The sequence below is a fragment of the Myotis myotis genome, unplaced genomic scaffold (genome assembly GCF_014108235.1).
Source record: "Myotis myotis isolate mMyoMyo1 unplaced genomic scaffold, mMyoMyo1.p scaffold_m19_p_8, whole genome shotgun sequence".
Classification (NCBI taxonomy): domain Eukaryota; kingdom Metazoa; phylum Chordata; class Mammalia; order Chiroptera; family Vespertilionidae; genus Myotis; species Myotis myotis.
The window spans coordinates 22,817,066-22,836,848 of record NW_023416390.1 but is presented as its reverse complement, the minus strand read 5'-3'; the positions used below and the strand labels follow the sequence as shown (position 1 = coordinate 22,836,848).

Genomic DNA, 19,783 nt, shown 5'->3' with positions numbered 1-19,783 from the left:
GCCTGCTCTAAACTTAGCCTGCAGGAGCCAGTCTGGGCTTAGTCCTCCAGCTGTGTCATCAGAGAATATTTTTGGGATTGGCAGCTGCAGGCGCCCTGACACTCCGGCCCCAGCCCAGCGGGAGGTTGGGGACCTGGCGGCTGCAGGAGGGAGGGAGGAGGGGAAAGAGGCCCAGGCTGTGGGAGGGGGCTGGGAAGAGAGGCTCTCGGGAGCAGGAGGCCCAGACGCTGCCGCGGAGGCTGCAGGGCTCCTCGCTGTGAAGGCAAACAGGAAGGACTGCCCCCTGAGCTCTGGGCTCCCGGCCCGGAATCTCTGCGCCGCGGAGCCACAGCTCCGGGCGAGGGTAAGGAGGCGGGCGGTCCGGGGAGAGCTGCACGGATCCCCACGCCGAGCTCCCGGACGCCCCCCGCCTCCCGGGCTCCCTCCACAGCTTCGGGCCTCCGCGCGTCCGCCCACCACCCGCCCTTCCCCCAGCCGCTGCGGGTCGTCGGCGGCCGCCGCGATGAAGGCAGGCTCGGGCGATCAGGGCAGCCCCCCGTGCTTCCTGCGCTTCCCGCGGCCCGTGCGGGTGGTAAGTGGCGCGGAGGCCGAGCTCAAGTGCGTGGTCCTGGGGGAGCCGCCGCCCACCGTCGTCTGGGAGAAGGGCGGGCAGCAGCTGGCGGCCTCGGAGCGCCTGAGCTTCCCGGCCGACGGCGCCGAGCACGGCCTGTTGCTGACTGGCGCGCTGCCCACCGACGCGGGGGTCTACGTGTGCCGCGCCCGCAACGCGGCGGGGGAGGCCTACGCTGCGGCCGCGGTCACCGTGCTGGAGCCTCCGGGCCCCGAGCCCGAGCCCCAGCCCGCCGAGCGCCCACTGCCGCCGCCGGGGGCCGGAGAGGGCGCCCCGGTGTTCCTGACGGGCCCCCGGTCGCAGTGGGTGCTGCGGGGGACGGAGGTGGTGCTGGCGTGCCAGGCGGGGGGCCTCCCCGCGCCCACGCTGTCCTGGGAGAAGGACGGGATGGCCCTGGACGAAGTGTGGGACAGCAGCCACTTCGCGCTCGAGCCGGGCCGCGCGGAGGGCGGCGGGGGCGTGAGCCTGGCGCTGCGCATCCGGGCGGCGCGGCTGCCCGACTCGGGCGTCTATGTGTGCCACGCGCGCAACGCGCACGGCCACGCGCAGGCGGGCGCGCTGCTCCAGGTGAGCCAGCTCCCCGAGAGCCCGCCCGAGGACCCCGACGAGGCCCCCAAGCCCGTGGTGGAGCCGCTCAAGTGCGCGCCCAAGACCTTCTGGGTGAACGAGGGCAAGCACGCCAAGTTCCGCTGCTACGTGATGGGCAAGCCCGAGCCCGAGATCGAATGGCTCTGGGAGGGCCGCCCGCTGCTCCCCGACCGCCGCCGCCTCATGTACCGCGACCGCGACGGCGGCTTCGTGCTCAAGGTGCTGTACTGCCAGGCCCGGGACCGCGGGCTCTACGTGTGCGCCGCGCGCAATTCGGCTGGCCAGACGCTCAGCGCCGTGCAGCTGCACGTCAAAGGTGTGGCGGCGCCCCCTCCCAGGTCCCCCAACTCCAGCCCTCTCGGTGCCCTGTGCTGCTCGGGCGAAGGTGGGGGGACTGGGAGACAGGAGGCGGGGTATTAAAATCCCATTTTCTTCCCGCTTCCCACCCCCAGGGATTCGGATTTACTAGGCCTCCAAGGTATCCAGGACCTGATTAGCAAACTCCCCAGGTGGTTCTGAGGCATGAAGTGGAAAACCTCCCTTTGACTTATTAACTGAGAGAGGCCTAGCACTCTTCTAGTCCAGTGGTTTTTTTCAGCCTGTTAGTTTACTTCCTCTCCCCCAATGGAAATCCCACCTAGGGCCCCAATCTATACTAATAAAAGGGTAACATGCTAATTAGACGGACATCTTCTGAACAAAGCCTCCGTGGCAGGAGGAGGCAGAGGCGGTTAGGAACCAGCAGGCAGGCAGGCAGGTGAGCGGTTAAGAGCCAGCAGTTGCAGATTGCAAGGGATGTCCAACTGCCTCTTTAGGCCCAATCCTGCAGGGGCCTAGAGCGGGGGTCGGACATCCCCCGAGGGGTCCCAGATTGGAAAGGGTGCAGGCTGGGCTGAGGGACACATCCCCTACCTCCCCCCCCCTTGCACAAATTTCATGCACCGGGCCTCTAGTATATTATAAGAGAAAAGGATCATTTTCTGGCTGTAAGTTTCTAAGTCCAGATTTATAACATACTTACAGAGCCAATCAGTGAGGACGGGGGCTATTTTATTGAATACATACATTTAAAGTGGAGGTTGTACTCATTACTGGATCTGGTCTGTGAACCTTGTGGGGAAGGCCTAGCTGCAGGCCTCACATTGAGCAACTCCTGATTCAGACCAAAGGTAAACTTGAGGGAGAAAAACTGCCCTGCGAATTTTAGCCATTCTTTCTTTAGACTGCTCTCCCCGGGTTTGCAAGAGGAAGGTGAAGGAGAAGAAATTTATATTTCGAAGTTGAGTCACCAACATCTAATAAATACTCATAAATAGAAAACGGGGGTGGGGGAAGCACCCCAAGCTCACACTGGAAGTTAAGCTCTCCATAATCGGAATCCATCACGACCTGCAGGATTATACCTCTACTAGTTATTGTCCAACTTTTTTCCTCCGAGGAAAAAAACTTGGCAAATCTCCTGAGCCCAGCCTGGCACACAGTCAAGCATGTGGCACCTGTGCCACGGGGGTGACCTCTCGGGCAGGCGGCCACGCACTGGCCAGGGGAGCTGAACTCTAGCAGGACAAAAAAGCCCAGCAGGCAGGCAGAGCTTCGCACTGCTCCAGCAGCAGGTGAACCCACGGGGTTGTTTCCAGCATCATGCTTTCTTTTTGCAAAATGCAGTTTTGAAAATGCTTGAAAAGAAAATTCAACTCAGAATTTGTATGGTGCCTTTGAAGGGCCCAAGGGAACAGTTTGAAAATCACTGATGTGGTCCAAGCCCTTCCATCCCTTTTCCCACTTATAGGTAAAACACCTGAGGCCCAAGGTCACTACAATGGCCTTGCTCCAGGTGATGTGGCTAGTGTCGGGGTGAGACAAGGATTTAGGCCTCTGACTTCCCCTCTGGAGGTGTTTCTGTGCTTCCACAATGCCTGCTGGCTCTGGGAGAAAAGCAAATGGCGTGAGCTAATGTGGGTTTAGGCCGTTGATGATGCCAAGAGGAGTCCCTCCCTAGAGCCTTCTCTGTCTCTCTCCTCTCCACAGAGCCCCGACTCCGCTTCTCCAGGCCCTTACAGGATGTGGAGGGCCGGGAGAATGGGATTGCCGTGCTGGAGTGCAAAGTCCCCAACTCCCGCATTCCCACGGCCTGGTTCCGCGAGGACCAGCGGCTGCTGCCCTGCCGCAAATACGAACAGATTGAGGAGGGCACCGTCAGGCGCCTCATCATCCACAGGCTGAAGGCGGATGACGACGGGGTCTACCTGTGCGAAATGCGCGGCCGGGTGCGCACCGTGGCCAATGTGACGGTCAAAGGTCGGCTGGCCAGCGGGAGGAGGCCGAGGCTGAGACAGACAGGTGCCCTGACCCCTGACCCCTGACCCCTGGCTAATGGACTCCCGTCTGCCTCTCAGGGCCTATCCTGAAGCGGCTGCCCCGGAAGCTCGACGTTCTGGAAGGCGAGAACGCCGTGCTGCTGGTGGAGACGCGAGAGGCTGGGGTCGAGGGGCGCTGGAGCCGCGATGGGGAGGACCTGCCAACCACCTGCCAGAGCAGCTCCGGCCACATGCATGCCCTGGTCCTTCCGGGGGTCACTCGAGAAGATGCTGGCGAAGTCACCTTTAGCCTGGGCAACTCCCGGACCACCACTCTTCTGAGAGTCAAATGTGAGGGCGTGAAAGCCCTTGGTCAGACTCCTCAAGGGCTGGACAGGAGAGCCAGGGCAGGAGGGTGACTGGGTTGGGAAGTGGACCTAAGGAGGAAGGGCGATGGGAGGCTGGGGCAGGGCTCCCATACAAACCCTGCGTTTGTCTCAGGCGTCAAGCACAGTCCCCCGGGACCCCCGGTGCTTGCAGAGATGTTCAAGGGCCGCAAGAACGTGGTCTTGCTGACCTGGAAGCCTCCCGAGCCAGCTCCCGAGACCCCCTTCATCTACCGGCTAGAGCGGCAGAAGGTGGGCTCGGAAGACTGGGTCCAGTGCTTCAGCGTTGAGAAAGCCGGGGCCGTGGAGGTGCCGGGAGACTGCGTGCCCTCCGAGGGTGACTACCGCTTCCGCATCTGCTCTGTCAGCGAGCACGGCCGCAGTCCCCACGTTGCGTTCCACGGGTCTGCTCACCTCGGTGAGTCCGTCCTCCAGTCCAGACCGGGCCTGTCAGCAGTGCTACCCCACATTACACCCTCTCCTTCCTTCTGCAGCAGTCGGTCCCGTCTTCTTAAATGCCTTCCACCTGCAAGCCCTCTGTCACCCCTCTGGTTCTGATGGCTACACTCTCTCCCCATCTCAGTACCCACAGCGCGCCTGGTGGCAGGTCTGAAGGATGTGCAGGTATACGACGGGGAAGATGCTGTTTTCTCCCTCATTCTCTCCACCATCATCCAGGGCACCTGGTTTCTTAACGGGGAAGAACTCAAGGGCACTGAGCCAGAGGGCCAGGTGGGGCCTGGAGCCCTGCGGTACTGTGTGGAGCACAATGGCCCGCAGCACCGACTCACCCTGCAAGCCGTCAAGCACCAGGATAGCGGAGCCCTGGTCGGCTTCAGCTGCCCGGGTGTGCAGGATTCGGCTGCCCTCACCATCCAAGGTTGGTGCTGGTGGGGACCCGGGTGGGCAGATAGCGCCAGGACACAATTCCTGTTGACAAAATGAAACAGATGCTGTTCCCACTTCTGACATCTGGACCAGGAGAATAAGGAGCACCCATGGTGGGCTCAGATGGAAGATTCTGGTCCAGGAGGCTGGCTTTAACCCACACGCAATGTACAAGGGCCCCCTTGTTAATTCATGAGCATCATATCCAAATTCTGTGGAGCGCTTTATGGTTTACAGAGCTCTGTCATGTTTGTCATCTCAGAGCCATAGACCCTGGCCCCTAGGCCCTACCTTCCTGCCCTATTGTGTAATCGCTAGCTGTCATAGCTTCTTCCTATGTGCCAGGCACAGTCCTAATCACTTTACATATATTAACACAATGCTCTCAACAGCCCTAGAAGGTAGGTTCTTCCGTCATCCCATTTTACAGATGAGGTAACTGAGGCACAGAGCGGTTAAGTGATTTGGCCAAAGAAACTCACAGATCTAATGAGTGGCAGTGCTGGATTATGAACCCAGGCATTCTGGCTCCAGAATCACTTGTGGAGACAGAGAAGAAGAGGGAATGAGGTGCCCTGAGGACGACAGTTGATGGGGGTCTAAAAGTTCAGGGAACACACTGGCATTTGCCGTCTCACCATTGCTGGAGATGTAACGCCAATCGAGGAATTCCTCAGCACCCAAACACGGGCCTTGAGGTGGTCAGCTTCCAGCATCCCGGGAAGAGGGCAAAGTAAGAAATAACTAACAGTCAGAGCAGCACTTCCAAATGTGACCCAGGATCACCAACATCAGAGTCATCTGGAGGCTGGGTTATAATGCAGATTCCCTGGCCCTTGTCCGACTGGGAGGGGGTGTCTAAGAATCTGCATTTTAGCAGGATCCCTAGGAATCCTTACACTAAAACCACTGCTCTTAAGAATTGGTTAATAAGCCCAAACCTGTTTTTTAAGACTCAGCAAATGTGTGAACAGCAGTTGTCTGGCCTGATGTTCTCAGCCCTCTACACTCCTAGGGAAGGAGTGCTTATCTCAGGCAGAGCAACAGTGAGGGCCTGCACGTGACCAGCGCCTGCGTGTGACCAAGTTTCTCCTTATACAGAAAGCCCGGTGCACATCCTGAGCCCCCAGGACAAGGTGTCGTTGACCGTCACGACCTTGGAGCGGGTGGTGCTGACATGTGAGCTCTCCCGGGTGGACTTCCCGGCGAGCTGGTACAAGGATGGGCAGAAGGTGGAGGAGAGTGAGTCGCTGGTGGTGAAGATGGATGGACGCAAACATCGTCTGATCCTGCCCGCTGCTGAGGTCCGGGACAGTGGCGAGTTTGAGTGCAGAACGGAAGGGGTCTCGGCCTTCTTCAGCATCACTGTCCGAGGTCAGGAGCCATGGCAGCTGGGTTCCTCTAGCTGAGGCTGACTCTGGGGGCCATGCAAGCCCTGTCTGCTGTCCGCCTGCTTTTGGGGTGGGGGGGAGGTTCCTTCCAGGGTGGTCCTGGTGGGCCAGGGGCCGTGTTTTCAAGTCACATACACCAGCACATTTGCCCACTACATACCCTCTGTGGGGGTAGGGTGTGGGGAACTAGATTCAGCTAAGGGAAGAGAGTGGGAGCTAACATTTATTGGGCATTTACTAGTCAAGGTACATACTTTCATTTACTCTTCACAACTAGGTGAAAGGCAATACATCTCCGGTTCACAGATGAAGATATTGAAGCTCAGAGAGGTTATTTGCCAATTATCACACAGCTAGCAAACACCCCACGGGGTTCATACACAGGACTGCTTATTCCTCTGTCCCAGGCAGCAGGGTGAAAAGGAAGTATTAAGTGCAGTGGCCCAGTGGTTCTCAGAAGCTGGTCCATGTTCTGGCTGCTTCAGAACTGTCCTGGAAGCTTGTTACAGTGCCTGTGCCCAGCCCCCCAGACCACCAGAGCCAGAATACACAGGACAGAGCCCGAGGAACCACTCATCCAGCTCATCTTCACTTTAAGTGGAAATCCCGTTTCAACTCCAAGGATGTCTGAATGCACCCATGACAGGAACCTCGCTACCTATAGAGAGAAGCTGTCCCACTGTGGCCCCGCTAGGTCATTCCCACCTCCTGCCCGACCCAGGACCAATGCCCTGAGGCTTCTTTGTCAAAGCAGCAGCGATACAGCCTGTGATAGTGGCCTCCTCTCAGCCTAGACAAAGGCTCTCTGTGCCACCTCCCTCCATGTCCCCACCCAGTGGTGACTTCTGGGCACTCACGTAGCATCCTGGTGTCACATGATCTGTCATGCCTCATGTCATTACCCAGAGCCCCCTGCACAGCATGGCCTTAACCTTCCCAGTGTCCTCCAGAGAGAAGACTTGCAGTCAAGCAGCCAGTATGGACTCGCATCTCCTGGGTTGGGGGGTATCTGTGTGACCCTGTCTCTCTCCAGACCCCCCAGTGCACATCCTGGACCCTCGGGAGCACGTGTTCGTGCACGCCATAACCTCTGAGTGTGTCGTGCTGACCTGTGAGGTGGACCGGGAGGACGCCCCTGTGCACTGGTACAAGGACGGGCAGGAGGTGGAGGACAGCGACATCATGGTGCTGGAGAACGAAGGGCCCCATCGCCGCCTGGTGCTGCCCGCCACCCAGCCCTCGGACGGGGGCGAGTTTCAGTGCGTCGCTGGAGATGAGCGTGCCTACTTCACCGTGAACATCACAGGTGGGGGTCCAGGCAGGGCCACGGGACAGGGGACAGTGTTCCCCGCCCCTTCCTCCTCCAGCTGATCCCACGCCTACCCATGGTCTGCACCCCGAGGTTCAGTCACTGCAGGAAATTCATTGTCATAATACGCTGGTCACAATTGCATAAATCACAGGGAAGCCCTGCCTTCTCCATTCTCCTGAAGAGGGGGAAGGCAGTGGTACCATAGGGCAGAGGGCACTAGAGGGGTCAGGAGAGCTGAGGCCTTCAGGAGACCCCAACTCCTCTCCCCAGTCCCACCCTTCCTACTGTCCCTGTCACAGCCCAGAGAATGTGGAGTGTCCTGCGGCTGAGGCTGCCATCATGCCCTTGATGTGACTGGTGACTGTTCTGTCTCCAGCTGTGAGTGTGAGGCCTGTGAGACCCTCTCTGAGGGAGGGCCCGAATGTTCCATTTGTGGCGCACTTTGCAGGAGTAGGAAACAGGCATGGATCAGGCAGGGCCCATTGATTCCAGCCCCTGACGTCCGGCCACACTGCCCCTGTCCCCCAGACGTCTCCTCATGGATCGTGTACCCCAGCGGCAAGGTGTATGTGGCGGCCGTGCGCCTGGAGCGCGTGGTGCTGACCTGTGAGCTATGCCGGCCCTGGGCCGAGGTGCGCTGGACCAAGGATGGCGAGGAGGTGGTGGAGAGTCCAGCGCGGCTCCTGCAGAAGGAGGACACCATCCGCCGCCTGGTGCTGCCTGCCGTCCAGCTCGAGGACTCCGGCGAGTACTTGTGTGAAATCGATGACGAGTCAGCCTCCTTCACCGTCACTGTCACAGGTGTGGACCCACCCCAGCTGCCCGGGGTCACCAGAGGACAGTCCCAAGCCCTTGGAGAAGCTGGCCACATAGCCCCTAGCTAGCACACTGGAGGGGGCGGGGGGCTGTGGGTGCATGTACCAGAGCTCCCTGCTTGGAAGAACCGAGGGTCTGTGTTTGAGTGAACAGGTCCCTCCCACACTCTCCCATCCCATGCCCAAGACCAGGGAGGAATAGTTGTGGTTCACAGACTAATTTACTGAGCACTGTCTATGTGCTGTGGGTAACTGTATGCAATGCAGACCCCTCCCACTCTCAGAGCTGCCAGTCTAGCTGGGGCGGTACCTGTTAACCAGAGAACGCAAATGGGTAGTCTCTAGCACCCCATGCAGCCCACAGATGTGTTTTTGTTTGGCCTGCAGAGTCTTACCAAAGTCAGGACAGTTCAAATAACAATCCGGAGTTATGCGTCCTCTTGAAAAGGCCGAAGACCCGGAGGCTCTGGGCCCGCTTCCCCCCATGGCGACGAGCAGCTGGCGCTGAGTAGCAGCTGCCCCCATAACTCGGGGCCCCCTTTCCTGTCCCACCCTCCCGCTTCTCCCAGACTACTTCCCCTGCGGGCATTTGAGTTTGCGACCGTGTTAAATCAATAAACATGCAAATAAATGTACAGCGACACCTTGTGACAAGTGCTGTGAGGGACAGGGCAGAGGGCTCAAGAGAGCAGAGCAAGCGAGTCAGGACAGGACTCGGAGAGTCACCGAGTGACTGTGTGACCGTACTTCCCTGGGCAGCGCTCTGGATGCTCAGCTGCTCCCAGGCAGACAGGCCACTTCCCTCCAGGAGCTCACCATAGAGTGTGGGGTTATCAGGTGTCCTGATAGGGAGCAGAGGGAGCCCAAGGCCTGGGTCTATTAACCAGGTTGGTGGCAGGAAGTGCCTTTGAAACGGATACTTGGGGCGGGGGCTGAGTTAGCCAAGAGGGAAATGGGGTTGGGGCTGAAGGTGGGGGGAGAATATGCAAAGTGAGAAGAGCACAGGATGACTATAGAAGTGCTAGTCATTCGGTGCTGGGAGCTTTGGCAGTGCAGCCAGCACCAGTCCTGTGTGTAGGTGTGGGGGTGGGGGGGGGGTGCAAGGCCTAGGCATCTCTGGGTGGTGCAGAACCCCCCTGGCTACACTGGAGCGACCACCCTGCTGCTGGCACAGTGTTGCCTCCTCCCCTGCTCTGCCCTGGGAATAATGCCTCAGCCTAGGCTGAGCAGCTTAGGGCCCCCCCACTCCCTGCACCCAAATAGTGTAGCTTGACACATACCAGCCCACAAAGGCCTTTGCACATCTGTCCTGTAGTGAGTCCCTTCAAACTCACCTGCCCTAAGCCCTGGCCAGATGTCATGGCCACAGCTGCACATAGGCCAGCCCACATTTGGCCTCCCCACAAAACACCAGATTTGAATAAGGAAATTCACACACCACCACCTCGCTGTGGACGGGGGAGAATTAAGTCTGATACCAAGCTGAGGTCCTACACAGCAGTGCAGGCACCCTAGCCCCATTGCTCCACCCAGTCACTCCACTGCCCTATACCCTCCCTCACCCCTCAGGCAGCCACAGTCTGCAAGCAGCTGGCCTTGGTGGGGCCCAGAGAACTAGCCTGCATCCTAGACTCAGGAGGAGCTCAGTTAGGAAGGTGGTTTGCAGAGGCAGAGGGCTGAGTGTGTGCTGATGGGCACCTCTGCCCTTGCTCACACCCCTGCAAAAACAGACCGGGAAGCTAGCAGTTCCCAAGCCCAGCCACAAGGGGGCCGAATGTTAAAGAAGCACTAACATGTCCCCTAGAGAAGATTCTGGGAGACCCCCAGGGTGCCGAGGGAATGTGAGCAGGCCCTGGCTCAGTCCACTGCCCTATTCAGTGTTGACATCCTTTTCTCTCTATGGAGGAGCAACCACCTTGGAGCAGTTGGAGAGGAACTCCCAGGATCGGCATTGAATGTCCCTAGGGAACTCTCAGCCAGGTGTTGGCAATCCATGCGCAGATGCAAAAATCATTAGTGTTCCTGCCAGCCTTGGCTCAGAATCCCTCCCACTGGTGGCAGAGTCTGTGTTCCTTTAACAGGTGGTAGCTCTTCCTCCTGCCCTAGAGTAGGTGCAGCCAGCTGTGACCTTAAGGAAGTTGCTTAATCACTCTGTGCCTCAGTTTCCTCATCTGGAAAACCGGGATAAAACAATACCTACCTCCTAGGACTGTGGTGAAGGTTACCTGTGTAAAGTGCTTAGGAACCTCAGAACGCGGTATATAAGTACTTGCTATTACAGATCCATGATCCCTTATCCACAGCTTCGAAATCCAAAAATCTCCCAAAACCCAAAGGCTTTCTGTAAGTTCGGTATTCAAAGTCATTTTAGTAAAGCCTGAGCTTAATTGCTGTGAGGCTATTTGTACTCCTTGATTATTCTGCTTAGAGTGAATACATCTGTATGTTACACCGAAGAAACGTTAATGTGATTGATTATGGGGGTGCCCCGTGGGGGCTGAAGGGATGGGTAGATGAGAGGTGATAAATGCACCACTTCTGCAGTCTGATACATGCTGGATTCTGTCACACCTCTCGCCCCAGGGACTTCAGAGAACAAAGTGTTGACCTATGATTCCTTGTTATTATCCTCGTTACTCATTATTGTGGGTGACAGGGACGTCACGCTGCCAGATGGCTCCAGGGAGGCTGGCAGTGGGTTTGTCATAGCCCGTGGTTGCCCTCACTCTGCAGAGCCCCCCGTACGCATCATACACCCCCGGGATGAGGTGACCTTGACCGCCGTGAGCTTGGAGTGTGTGGTGCTAATGTGTGAGCTGTCGCGGGAGGACGCCCTGGTGCGCTGGTACAAGGATGGGCTGGAGGTGGAGGAGAGCGAGGCCCTGGTGCTAGAGAGTGACGGGCCCTGCCGCCGCCTGGTGCTGCCTGCTGCCCAGCCAGAGGACGGGGGCGAGTTCGTGTGCGACGCTGGAGACGACTCGGCCTTCTTCACTGTCACTGTCACAGGTGGGCAGTTTCTGGGGCACACGGGAGAGTAGAAAAGCAGGAGGCTGAGGGACAGACACCCAAACCCCTGACGTCCTATATCTTAGGGCTCCCCTCTGGCCCCACTCAGCCTTTGCCTTCTCCAGCCTCCTTATTCTCAGCCAACAGAGAGCCCTAGATGACTCAAATCAGGTCGAAACAGTGACCGGGGGCCTGGTCAAGAGAGTCTAGCAATCAGGAGCCCATTCATTTTTTTCAACCAATACTTAATGCTATGTGCTCAGCACTGTTCTAGATGCTGATGGACACAATAATGAACCAGTGAGAGAAAGCCTCCTGTCTTCAGGGAGCATGCATTCTAATGAGGGTGGACAGACAACAAATAGCTAAAATAGATGTTTTTTCACTTGGTATACGTGCATCGGAGGCAAAGCAGGGAAAGTGGATAGAAAGTGGGTGTGGGATAGGAAGGGTGTGCACGGGGGTCAGGCAGGTCTGGGCTACCTCTTTCTGTCCGTGTGGCCTTGGGTGAGCCGCTTTCCTCCAAAGAGGTCTCAGGTCCTCATCTGTAAAGTGAGGCAGCAGCACCCCTCTGGAGAGTGTCGGGAGTAGCAGAGAAAGGAACTGCAGTGTGCTTGTCACAGCACCTGGCACACAGTAGGTACCTATGGATTGTAGCTGGTACCATTCCCAAGAGCTGCACTGTGAAGGGAGATGGTTGAGAAGCTAGCAGGTGAGGCTGAGCTCACATGTGCTTCTCTCTGTTCACCCACCAGCCCCGCCAGAGAGGATTGTGCGGCCCGCAGCTCGCTCCCTGGACCTGCAGTTTGGAGCTCCAGGGCGCGTGGAGCTGCGCTGCGAGGTGGCCCCTGCTGGGTCCCAGGTGCGCTGGTACAAGGATGGGCTGGAAGTGGAAGCATCAGACGCCCTGCAGCTGGGCGCCGAGGGGCCCGCTCGCACCCTGACCCTGCCCCACGCCCAGCCCGAGGATGCCGGGGAGTATGTGTGTGAGACCCGTGATGAAGCTGTCACCTTCAACGTCAGCCTGGCTGGTGGGTGCCTCTAGCCAGCCCGGGGTGGGGCGGGGGGGGGGGGGAGGGTGGAAGCAAGCCCAAGCTGACCCCTCCTCTCTCTGTCCAGAGCCCCCAGTCCAGTTCCTTGCCCCAGAGGCACCCCCCGGCCCGCTCTGTGTGGCCCCCGGGGAGCCGGTGATGCTGAGCTGTGAGCTTTCCCGGGCTGGCGCCCTCGTGTTCTGGAGCCACAACGGGAGGCCGGTGCAGGAGGAGGAGGGCGTGGAGCTCCACGCCGAGGGCCCCCGCCGCGTCCTCTGCATCCGGGCTGCAGAGCCAGCCCACGCCGGCCTGTACACCTGCCAGTCCGGGGAGGCCCCAGGCGCCCCCAGCCTCAGCTTCACTGTCCAAGTGGCTGGTGAGGACAGCCTGGGCAAGAACCCATGTGTTCCCCGCTCCTCTAGCACGCCTGCCCCTCCTTGTACCTTTCCCCATCTTGCCTCCACTGCTCTCCATATAGCCCTTGAGCCACTTCCTCCCAATGACCCAAAGCTCTGCCCCCACAGAGCCCCCCGTGCGGGTGGTGACCCCAGAAGCGGCCCAGACAAGAGTTCGCAGCTCCCCAGGCAGGGACCTAGAGCTGGTGGTACACCTCTCTGGGCCTGGGGCCACTGTGCGCTGGTACAAGGACGGGGAGCGACTGGCGAGCCAGGGGCGGGTGCAGCTGGAGCAGGCCGGGACGAGGCAGGCGCTGCGGGTGCGGGGCACACAGAGTGGAGACGCTGGGGAGTACCTGTGCGACGCACCCCAGGACAGCCGCATCTTCCTCGTCAGTGTGGAAGGTAACTTCACCCCTCACACCCTTTGGGCCCCAGTCCCCCCAGGGTCCACACCCCTCACCATGTTGGAATCCCCTCAACCCCCCACACACCTCACTGCCTCTGGCTCCAACCAATTCATGCACAACTGTTCCTTGGATAGGGGCTCAGAGCCCCCTTGTCTAGAAACTCTCAAATAGGAGGAGGCATCGCCCAGTGGTTAAAAGCGGGGGCTCTGGAGTGACCCACCGAGGTTCCAGTGTGGATTCTGCTTCCCAGTAGTTGAGTGACACTGGCAAGTGGCATAACTTCTCTGAGTCCCAGCTCTGAAGTGTGTGTGTGGGGGGAGAGGGGGGGAGGTTTAAAGGGCTATTGTGACAGTTAAATGAAATAGATAGGGTCCATGGTAAGTGATTTATTGTTATTAGGGAGCCAGAGAGGTGGGGTACCAGGCCAGGAGGGAGAGGAGTTGGCCAAGAGAGGCATCTATCTAGTCCTTTGGGACATCCCCATGGCTGACACACAGCAGGTCCCAGGAAAGGTCTCTTAAATAACTGGGGGTGACGCCTCTACCCTCTGGAGGGGATGAGAAGGGGGAGGGAGAGAGACCCAGCCCGCCTCACTGCCTGACCACCCCCACCAGAGCCGCCACCGGTGAAGCTGGTCTCAGAGCTGACACCACTCACTGTCCATGAGGGTGACGACGCCACGTTCCGGTGTGAAGTCTCCCCTCCAGACGCCGACGTCACCTGGCTGCGCAATGGGGCCATTGTCACTCCAGGACCTGGGCTAGAGCTGGCCCAGAGCGGGTCAACCCGCACCCTGACCGTGCGAGGGTGCCAGCTGAAGGACGCAGGGACCGTGACTGCCCAAGCAGGGGGCACAGCAACAAGTGCCCGGCTCCACATTCGAGGTTTGGTCCCGATGGGGACACAATGGTCTTATTTCCTCTACTACCTATCCTCCTTGCCCCACCCTAGCAGCCTTGCCCTTGTGCCCAGGGACAAACCAGTGAGATGGAACAGGGGGTCCGCCTCCAGGCACACCCAGACTCCATGGCCCCCTCCCCCTGCCTCCCCAGAAACCGAGCTGCTGTTCCTTCGGCGGCTGCAGGACATGCGGGTGGAGGAAGGCCAGGACGTGTGCCTGGAAGTGGAGACGGGCCGAGTGGGTGCAGCAGGGGCCGTGCGCTGGGTTCGAGGTGGGGAGCCCCTACCCCACGACTCTCGCCTGTCTGTGGCCCAGGATGGCCACATCTACCGCCTCTTCATCCATGGTGTTGTACTGGCTGACCAAGGCACCTACGGCTGCGAGAGCCACCACGATCGCACCCTGGCCAGGCTCAGCGTAAGGCGTGAGTGCCCTGTCCTCTCCTAACGAATTGCCCGCCCTATGGCACAGCCTTTCCTGGCTGGCCCAGGGCCCCTCAGGCCCCCACCAAAGTGCCCCCGGCTTCTGAGGCCAGTCAGCCCTAGCTGACCTCCAGGACTGTGGCCTGAAGTGGCCTGCTGGAAGCAAAACTTTTCTTTTTCTAAAGTTTTCTATTTACCTTAGAAGTCCATGTGGATTTTGCATTCCATTTCACATGTCCAAGTTGGCTTTGCTATGAACATAAATATTATCCTCCAGAAAGACTAGCAGTATTTATCCTTTAGTCACAGGCCCCAGGATACGTGGGTCCATTTCAGAAGCAGGGGTGGCTGGCAAATAGCACCCCCATCCCCCAAGCTGGAGCCCTCTATGAATTGTGTGACTTCATGCAAAGTACTTAGTCACTCTGAGCCAAGTCTTAAAAATGAGGCTGATTCCTACTTCAAGAGTCTTTGGGAATATTCAATGAGATAACATGAAAAATGCCCACAAAATGGTTCTTGTTGGTGATACATATTCTTTTCTAATTTATTTCATTCATTTAATCACATTAAACCCATATCTCAATGCTATTTCCCTTGTATAATTGGAGAAACTAAGGCCCAGAGAGGTCAAGCAGTTTGTCAAAGGTCACACAGTACACAACTACACGGCAGAGCTAGGGTCCAACTCAGAATTCTGTTCTTCTTCTGAGTGAGGGTCACAGCACCCTTCACCCAAACTCCTCAGCCTTCTAACCACACCTCACCCCCTTCTCCTAACCCCAGTAAGCTCCGCTCTCCCCCTAAGTCTGGTGAGCTGTGCTCCCTTCTTCCTGCATCCCGGTTCTGAGCTTCATTTGATAGGCCCTTCATAGGTTAGGTGTTAGGGGTGGTGCAGGTAGGACCAAAGGGTGTGTGAGACCCCCAAAACCCATGCCCAGAGCTGGAGCCCTCATCCTCCTTCTCTCCCCATCTCCCCCCACCAGCAAGGCAGCTAAGGGTGTTTCGGCCTCTGGAGGATGTGACCATCATCGAGGGGGGCAGCGCCACCTTCCAGCTGGAGCTGTCCCAGGAGGGTGTGATGGGGGAATGGGCCCGGGGTGGAGTCCGGCTGCGTCCAGGACCCCAGTGCTGCATTCACACAGAGGGCCGCACCTACCACCTGGCACTCAGTGGCTTGGGCCTGGCAGACTCAGGCTGCATCTCCTTCACGGCGGACTCCCTGCGCTGTGCAGCCAGACTCACTGTGAGAGGTGCGGCCTCCGGGACACTGCTGCCTGCTGACCAGCCTGGGTGTGACCCTACTGATCCCACTACCTGTGTGGCCCCCACTGACCATGGCCCAGTGTGCCCCTCACTGACCTCTCTGCCAGAGTGTGGCTCCCCCGACCCTTTGGCCCTGTGTGGCCCCAGCGACTGCCCTGCCTGAGTGTGGCTCCACTGGCCCTCCAGTCCCTGCAAACCACGGACTGGGCTACTGTGAGCCACTGTGAGCAGGCTGTGCCAATCTGGTCCCTATTGTCTGCCTGTGCCTGACCATGGCCCCACTCACCACACTGAGTGTGACCCCTCTGACCACACCTGCCTGCTGTGCCCCTGTCTGCCTACCTGAGTGTGCCCTTCTGACCACTCAAATCCCAATGGCCCTCTGTCTGTGTCCCCCATGTTTGCTTCTAGCACAGTGTATCCCCCCATTGCTACTCTGATTGCATTGTACCCCTCATTGTCAGTGTCTCCTGTTCATCACAGACCTTGCCTGTCTGTGGGTGACTCCACTGGCATCTCTGCTCTAGTTCCCCCCAGTCCCTCTAGCACCAGCATGGCCCACACTGACCACCTTAAAGTGTGACCACCAGCTGGCTACTCCTGCCCCATTAACCCCTGTAACTCCACTGTGTCCTCCACCGACCAGCATCGTCCACTTGTCCTAACACATCCCCACTGGTGACCTCCACTGCTCACCTTGCCTAAATGTGTTCACCACTAACCCCTTGTGCCCTGTGTGTTCTCCATGTCCCTGGGAGCCAGGCCCTCAGCCGGCCCTCACCCCTGTTCCCTCTGCACTGTCCTCCTCTTCCCATCCCAGAGGCCCCAGTGACCTTTGTGCAGGTGCCACAGGACCTAGAGGTGACCGAGGGCGACACAGCTACATTCGAGTGCGAGCTTTCCCAGGCCTTGGCTGATGTTACCTGGGAGAAGGTCAGAGCCCAGCCCCAGCCCAGCCTACCCTGGCACCACAATAGTAATAATGCCCCAAACTAATACTGAGTGGATGTGCCTGCCACTGTGCTCAGATGTGCTGTACACTTAATCCTTTAATCTTTACAACTCTTTCAGGTAGGTCTTGTTATCTCCATGTTATCTCCAAGGAGACCGGGTCTCTGTGGGGTGAAGTATTGCCCAGGGGAAGACAAAAGGGGCCGAGCCCATATTTGAATCCAGGTTTGTCTAATTCCAGAATCCATGATCATGGCCAATGTGGTTGGTACATGACCCCGGGCTTCCCGCGCCTGTGGAGCCCCTTCTCAACCTTAATGTCCCCTAAAGGGTGACACCTTCCCAATGAGGCTCCTAGCGCGGCTCGCAAGCGCAGGACGGCTCCACCCCAGACTGAGGGACGCAGACTAACATAAACACGCCTCCAAACTGCTTGGCATCAACTGAGGGCGCCACCGCCCCCCAGGGCCGCGGTCGCCGGTGCCCAGCTGAGTTCATCCGGACCCTCTGCCACCCCCATCCCTAGGACGGGCGCCCGCTCATCCCCAGCCCCCGGCTCAGGCTCCAGGCCCTCGGCGCGCGGCGCCTTCTCCAGCTGCGGCGCTGTGGCTCCTTGGATGCTGGGACCTACAGCTGCGCGGCGGGAACGGCCCGCGCGGGCCCCGTCCGCCTGACCGTGCGCGGTGGGTACGGGGTGCTGCTGGGACCGGGCACTGATGTGGGCTCGGGGTCTGCAGACCGCCCTTTCCCTGGGACTGACTCGGTGCTGCCCGACGAGGGGCGGGGCGGGAGTGGGTGGGTACCACCCTCCGCCCCGCCCCGCCTCACGCCCCCGGCTCCGCCCCAGAGCGCGTGGTGGCCGTGCTGTCCGAACTGCGGCCGGTGAGCGCCCGCGAAGGCGACGGCGCCACGTTCGAGTGCACCGTGTCAGAGGCCGAGACCACCGGCAGCTGGAAGCTCGGAGGCCGCCCACTGAGACCCGGAGGCCGCATCCGCATCCGCCAGGAAGGTCTGGCCGCCTTGCTACCCTAGCTCCTCGCTGCCCCGCATAGACCCCGCCCACTAGGATTAGCCCCGCCTCCATCTCGAACGGGCCCCGCCCCACGTCCCTAAGCCGTCAGCCTGTCTCTCCGCGAGCCCCCGGGTCTCAGCCCTCGGTCCTGGCCGGCTCCTCCTCCCCCTCCGCATCCCAGTTCCGCCCATCCTAGCGCACGTTTGTCGCGTCCGAATCGACCCGGCGACCTACTCCTGCCCCACCACCCTCATCTCCGATCCCTTCCCAGAGGTGGCTCCGCTCGCTAGCGCCCCCTTCATCCTCAGGAAAGAAACATATTCTGGTGCTAAGTGAGCTGCGCGCGGAGGACGCCGGTGAGGTCCGCTTCCAGGCGGGACCCGCCCAGTCCGCAGCTGAGCTGGAAGTGGAGGGTAAGCCGCTGCCGCGGGGGCCGCCTGGAGTGGGCATCACCTTCCCTGGGCCTGGCAGGCTGGCGGCTTGTCCTAGGAACGCTGCCTCCCCCACCTCCCTTTCTCGGGGGGCTCTCCCTGGGCGGGTCACAGAGGGCAGTGCGCCGTCTCCGGGGGAGGAGGAGACTTTGAGTTGAGGGTACAGCGGAATGGGCCCGTGGCATTGAGGTCTGAGACCCGGAGCGGAGGCCGTGGGGGGAGGGAAGACGCGTTTCTCTTCCTGGGGGTCCTGCGTGTCCCTATTAACTTAAGCCCTCGTCCTGCACCCCCAGCACTGCCTCTCCAGATGTGCCGCCGCCCGCCTCGCGAGAAGACGGTTCTGGTGGGCCGCCGGGCGGTCCTGGAGGTGACTGTGTCGCGCTCCGGGGGACACGTGTGCTGGTTGCGGGAGGGGGTCGCGCTGTGCCCGGGAGACAAGTACGAGCTGCGCAGCCATGGCCCCACCCACAGCCTGGTCATCCGTGACGTGCGACCTGAGGACCAGGGCAGCTACTGCTGCCAGGCCGGCCAAGACAGCGCCCACACGCGGCTGCTGGTAGAGGGTGAGTGAAGCTGACTTGGGCAGGAGGCCTGGCCAGGCAGAAGTGGTCACCTGGGAGCTGGTGGGCTGAGACACACCTCCCGCAGGTATTTCAGGGCGTGGGGTGGCCAGTTGGTCCTGGGATGTATTGAAGGTAGGAAGTGGGGTGGGGGTGGGGGGGCTGGGATCTGTTAGGCTGAGGAGAGGAAGGAGCTGTGTTCTCCATGGGAACCACTGGGTTCAGGACAGCGATTCCCACCTTTCTACACCCCTTCCTGTCCAGTACCCTCCTCACTTCCTCCTGCCACTGCACCATGTTTGTCTCACCTGAGTACCCCATTTGTAGCCAAGTTCTTATCCTCCCAACTCCCGGCTCCTGGTTTGTGGCCCCCACAGGACCCTCACCCCCTCCTGCTCTCTGCTGGCTTCTGCCCATCTCAGTGAGTTCAACATCAGCCTGGGCAGAGGGCTCCTGAGCTAGTCCCATTTCTTTCCTCTCCCACATAAGAGATGCCCCACTCTCCACCCCAATTCCTGCATTCCCTACAGACGCCTTGCCCCACCCCTATCCACCACCCCCCCCCCCACTTTCCTGCAGCACAGACAGCCGTGACAGAGGCCCAAGAAAAGGTGGGGCAGAGGGTGAGGGCCACTCTTCCTGTGTGGGTGCCCAGGTTCCGCCAGGGAGGATGGTGGTACCCACTTTCTCCCCAGCCCCACGCGGAGTTATTCCTCTGCAGGTAGCTAGAAGGACCGAACCAGGCCAGGCGGGTGCCCTCGGACAGCTTGGAAGGCGCATGCCCTTACCCTGGGCAGGGATGGGAGGCAGGGAACTAGAGGTGTTGAAAAACAATAAAAGTGGTGTAGCCCTTTTCCTTGGCTCTCTGTATGATGAAGGAGGGCAGAACTGGCCTGGAGGACCCTGTGTAGTGAGTGACACAGGGGACCAAGAACTACAGTGCTTCTGAGTTGGCCCATGGACGTGCCAGCCACCGAAGATCACTACTCTTGGCAGAAGCCACAGTTTGGCACATTTATAAAAGATGTAAAACAGGGTGGGGCGAAGGGAGACAGAAGCATGAGGTGTCCAGGGTGGCAATGACAGACACCAGACATGCATCGTGCATTTA

The 19,783-nt window shown here is 59.4% G+C and overlaps 1 protein-coding gene across 5 annotated transcripts; it reads left to right on the top strand.

Moving 5' to 3' along the window:
- Nucleotides 1–177: 177 nt before the first annotated feature.
- OBSL1 (obscurin like cytoskeletal adaptor 1) lies at nt 178–19,770 on the top strand. 5 transcript variants are annotated; one of them, XM_036319321.1, is made up of 21 exons: nt 178–1,514; nt 3,227–3,496; nt 3,595–3,846; nt 3,997–4,299; nt 4,465–4,761; nt 5,871–6,143; nt 7,194–7,466; nt 8,001–8,273; nt 11,021–11,293; nt 12,049–12,324; nt 12,413–12,700; nt 12,849–13,124; nt 13,744–14,013; nt 14,182–14,454; nt 15,439–15,705; nt 16,539–16,651; nt 17,196–17,352; nt 17,517–17,678; nt 17,990–18,094; nt 18,406–18,675; nt 19,394–19,770. In XM_036319321.1, the coding sequence occupies exons 1-21, from the start codon at nt 503–505 to the stop codon at nt 19,399–19,401; spliced, it is 5,691 nt and encodes a 1,896-aa protein (XP_036175214.1). In that variant the 5' UTR covers nt 178–502; the 3' UTR covers nt 19,402–19,770. The 5 variants fall into 5 exon arrangements, with proteins under 5 accessions (XP_036175214.1, XP_036175213.1, XP_036175212.1 ...); XM_036319320.1 differs by lacking the exon at nt 19,394–19,770 and adding an exon at nt 19,000–19,210 and having other exon boundaries at nt 13,798–14,013; XM_036319319.1 differs by lacking the exon at nt 19,394–19,770 and adding an exon at nt 19,000–19,209.
- Nucleotides 19,771–19,783: the final 13 nt, after the last annotated feature.

What these genes read in the sequence shown, in the direction of transcription:
- OBSL1 (XM_036319319.1), top strand. Translation starts at nt 503, where the DNA reads ATGAAGGCAGGCTCGGGCGATCAGGGCAGCCCCCCGTGCTTCCTGCGC. An exon ending in TGCCCGGCTCCACATTCGAG is followed by an intron (nt 14,014 to 14,181) that starts GTTTGGTCCCGA and finishes CTGCCTCCCCAG; the next exon opens with AAACCGAGCTGCTGTTCCTT. An exon ending in CGTCCGCCTGACCGTGCGCG is followed by an intron (nt 17,353 to 17,516) that starts GTGGGTACGGGG and finishes GCTCCGCCCCAG; the next exon opens with AGCGCGTGGTGGCCGTGCTG.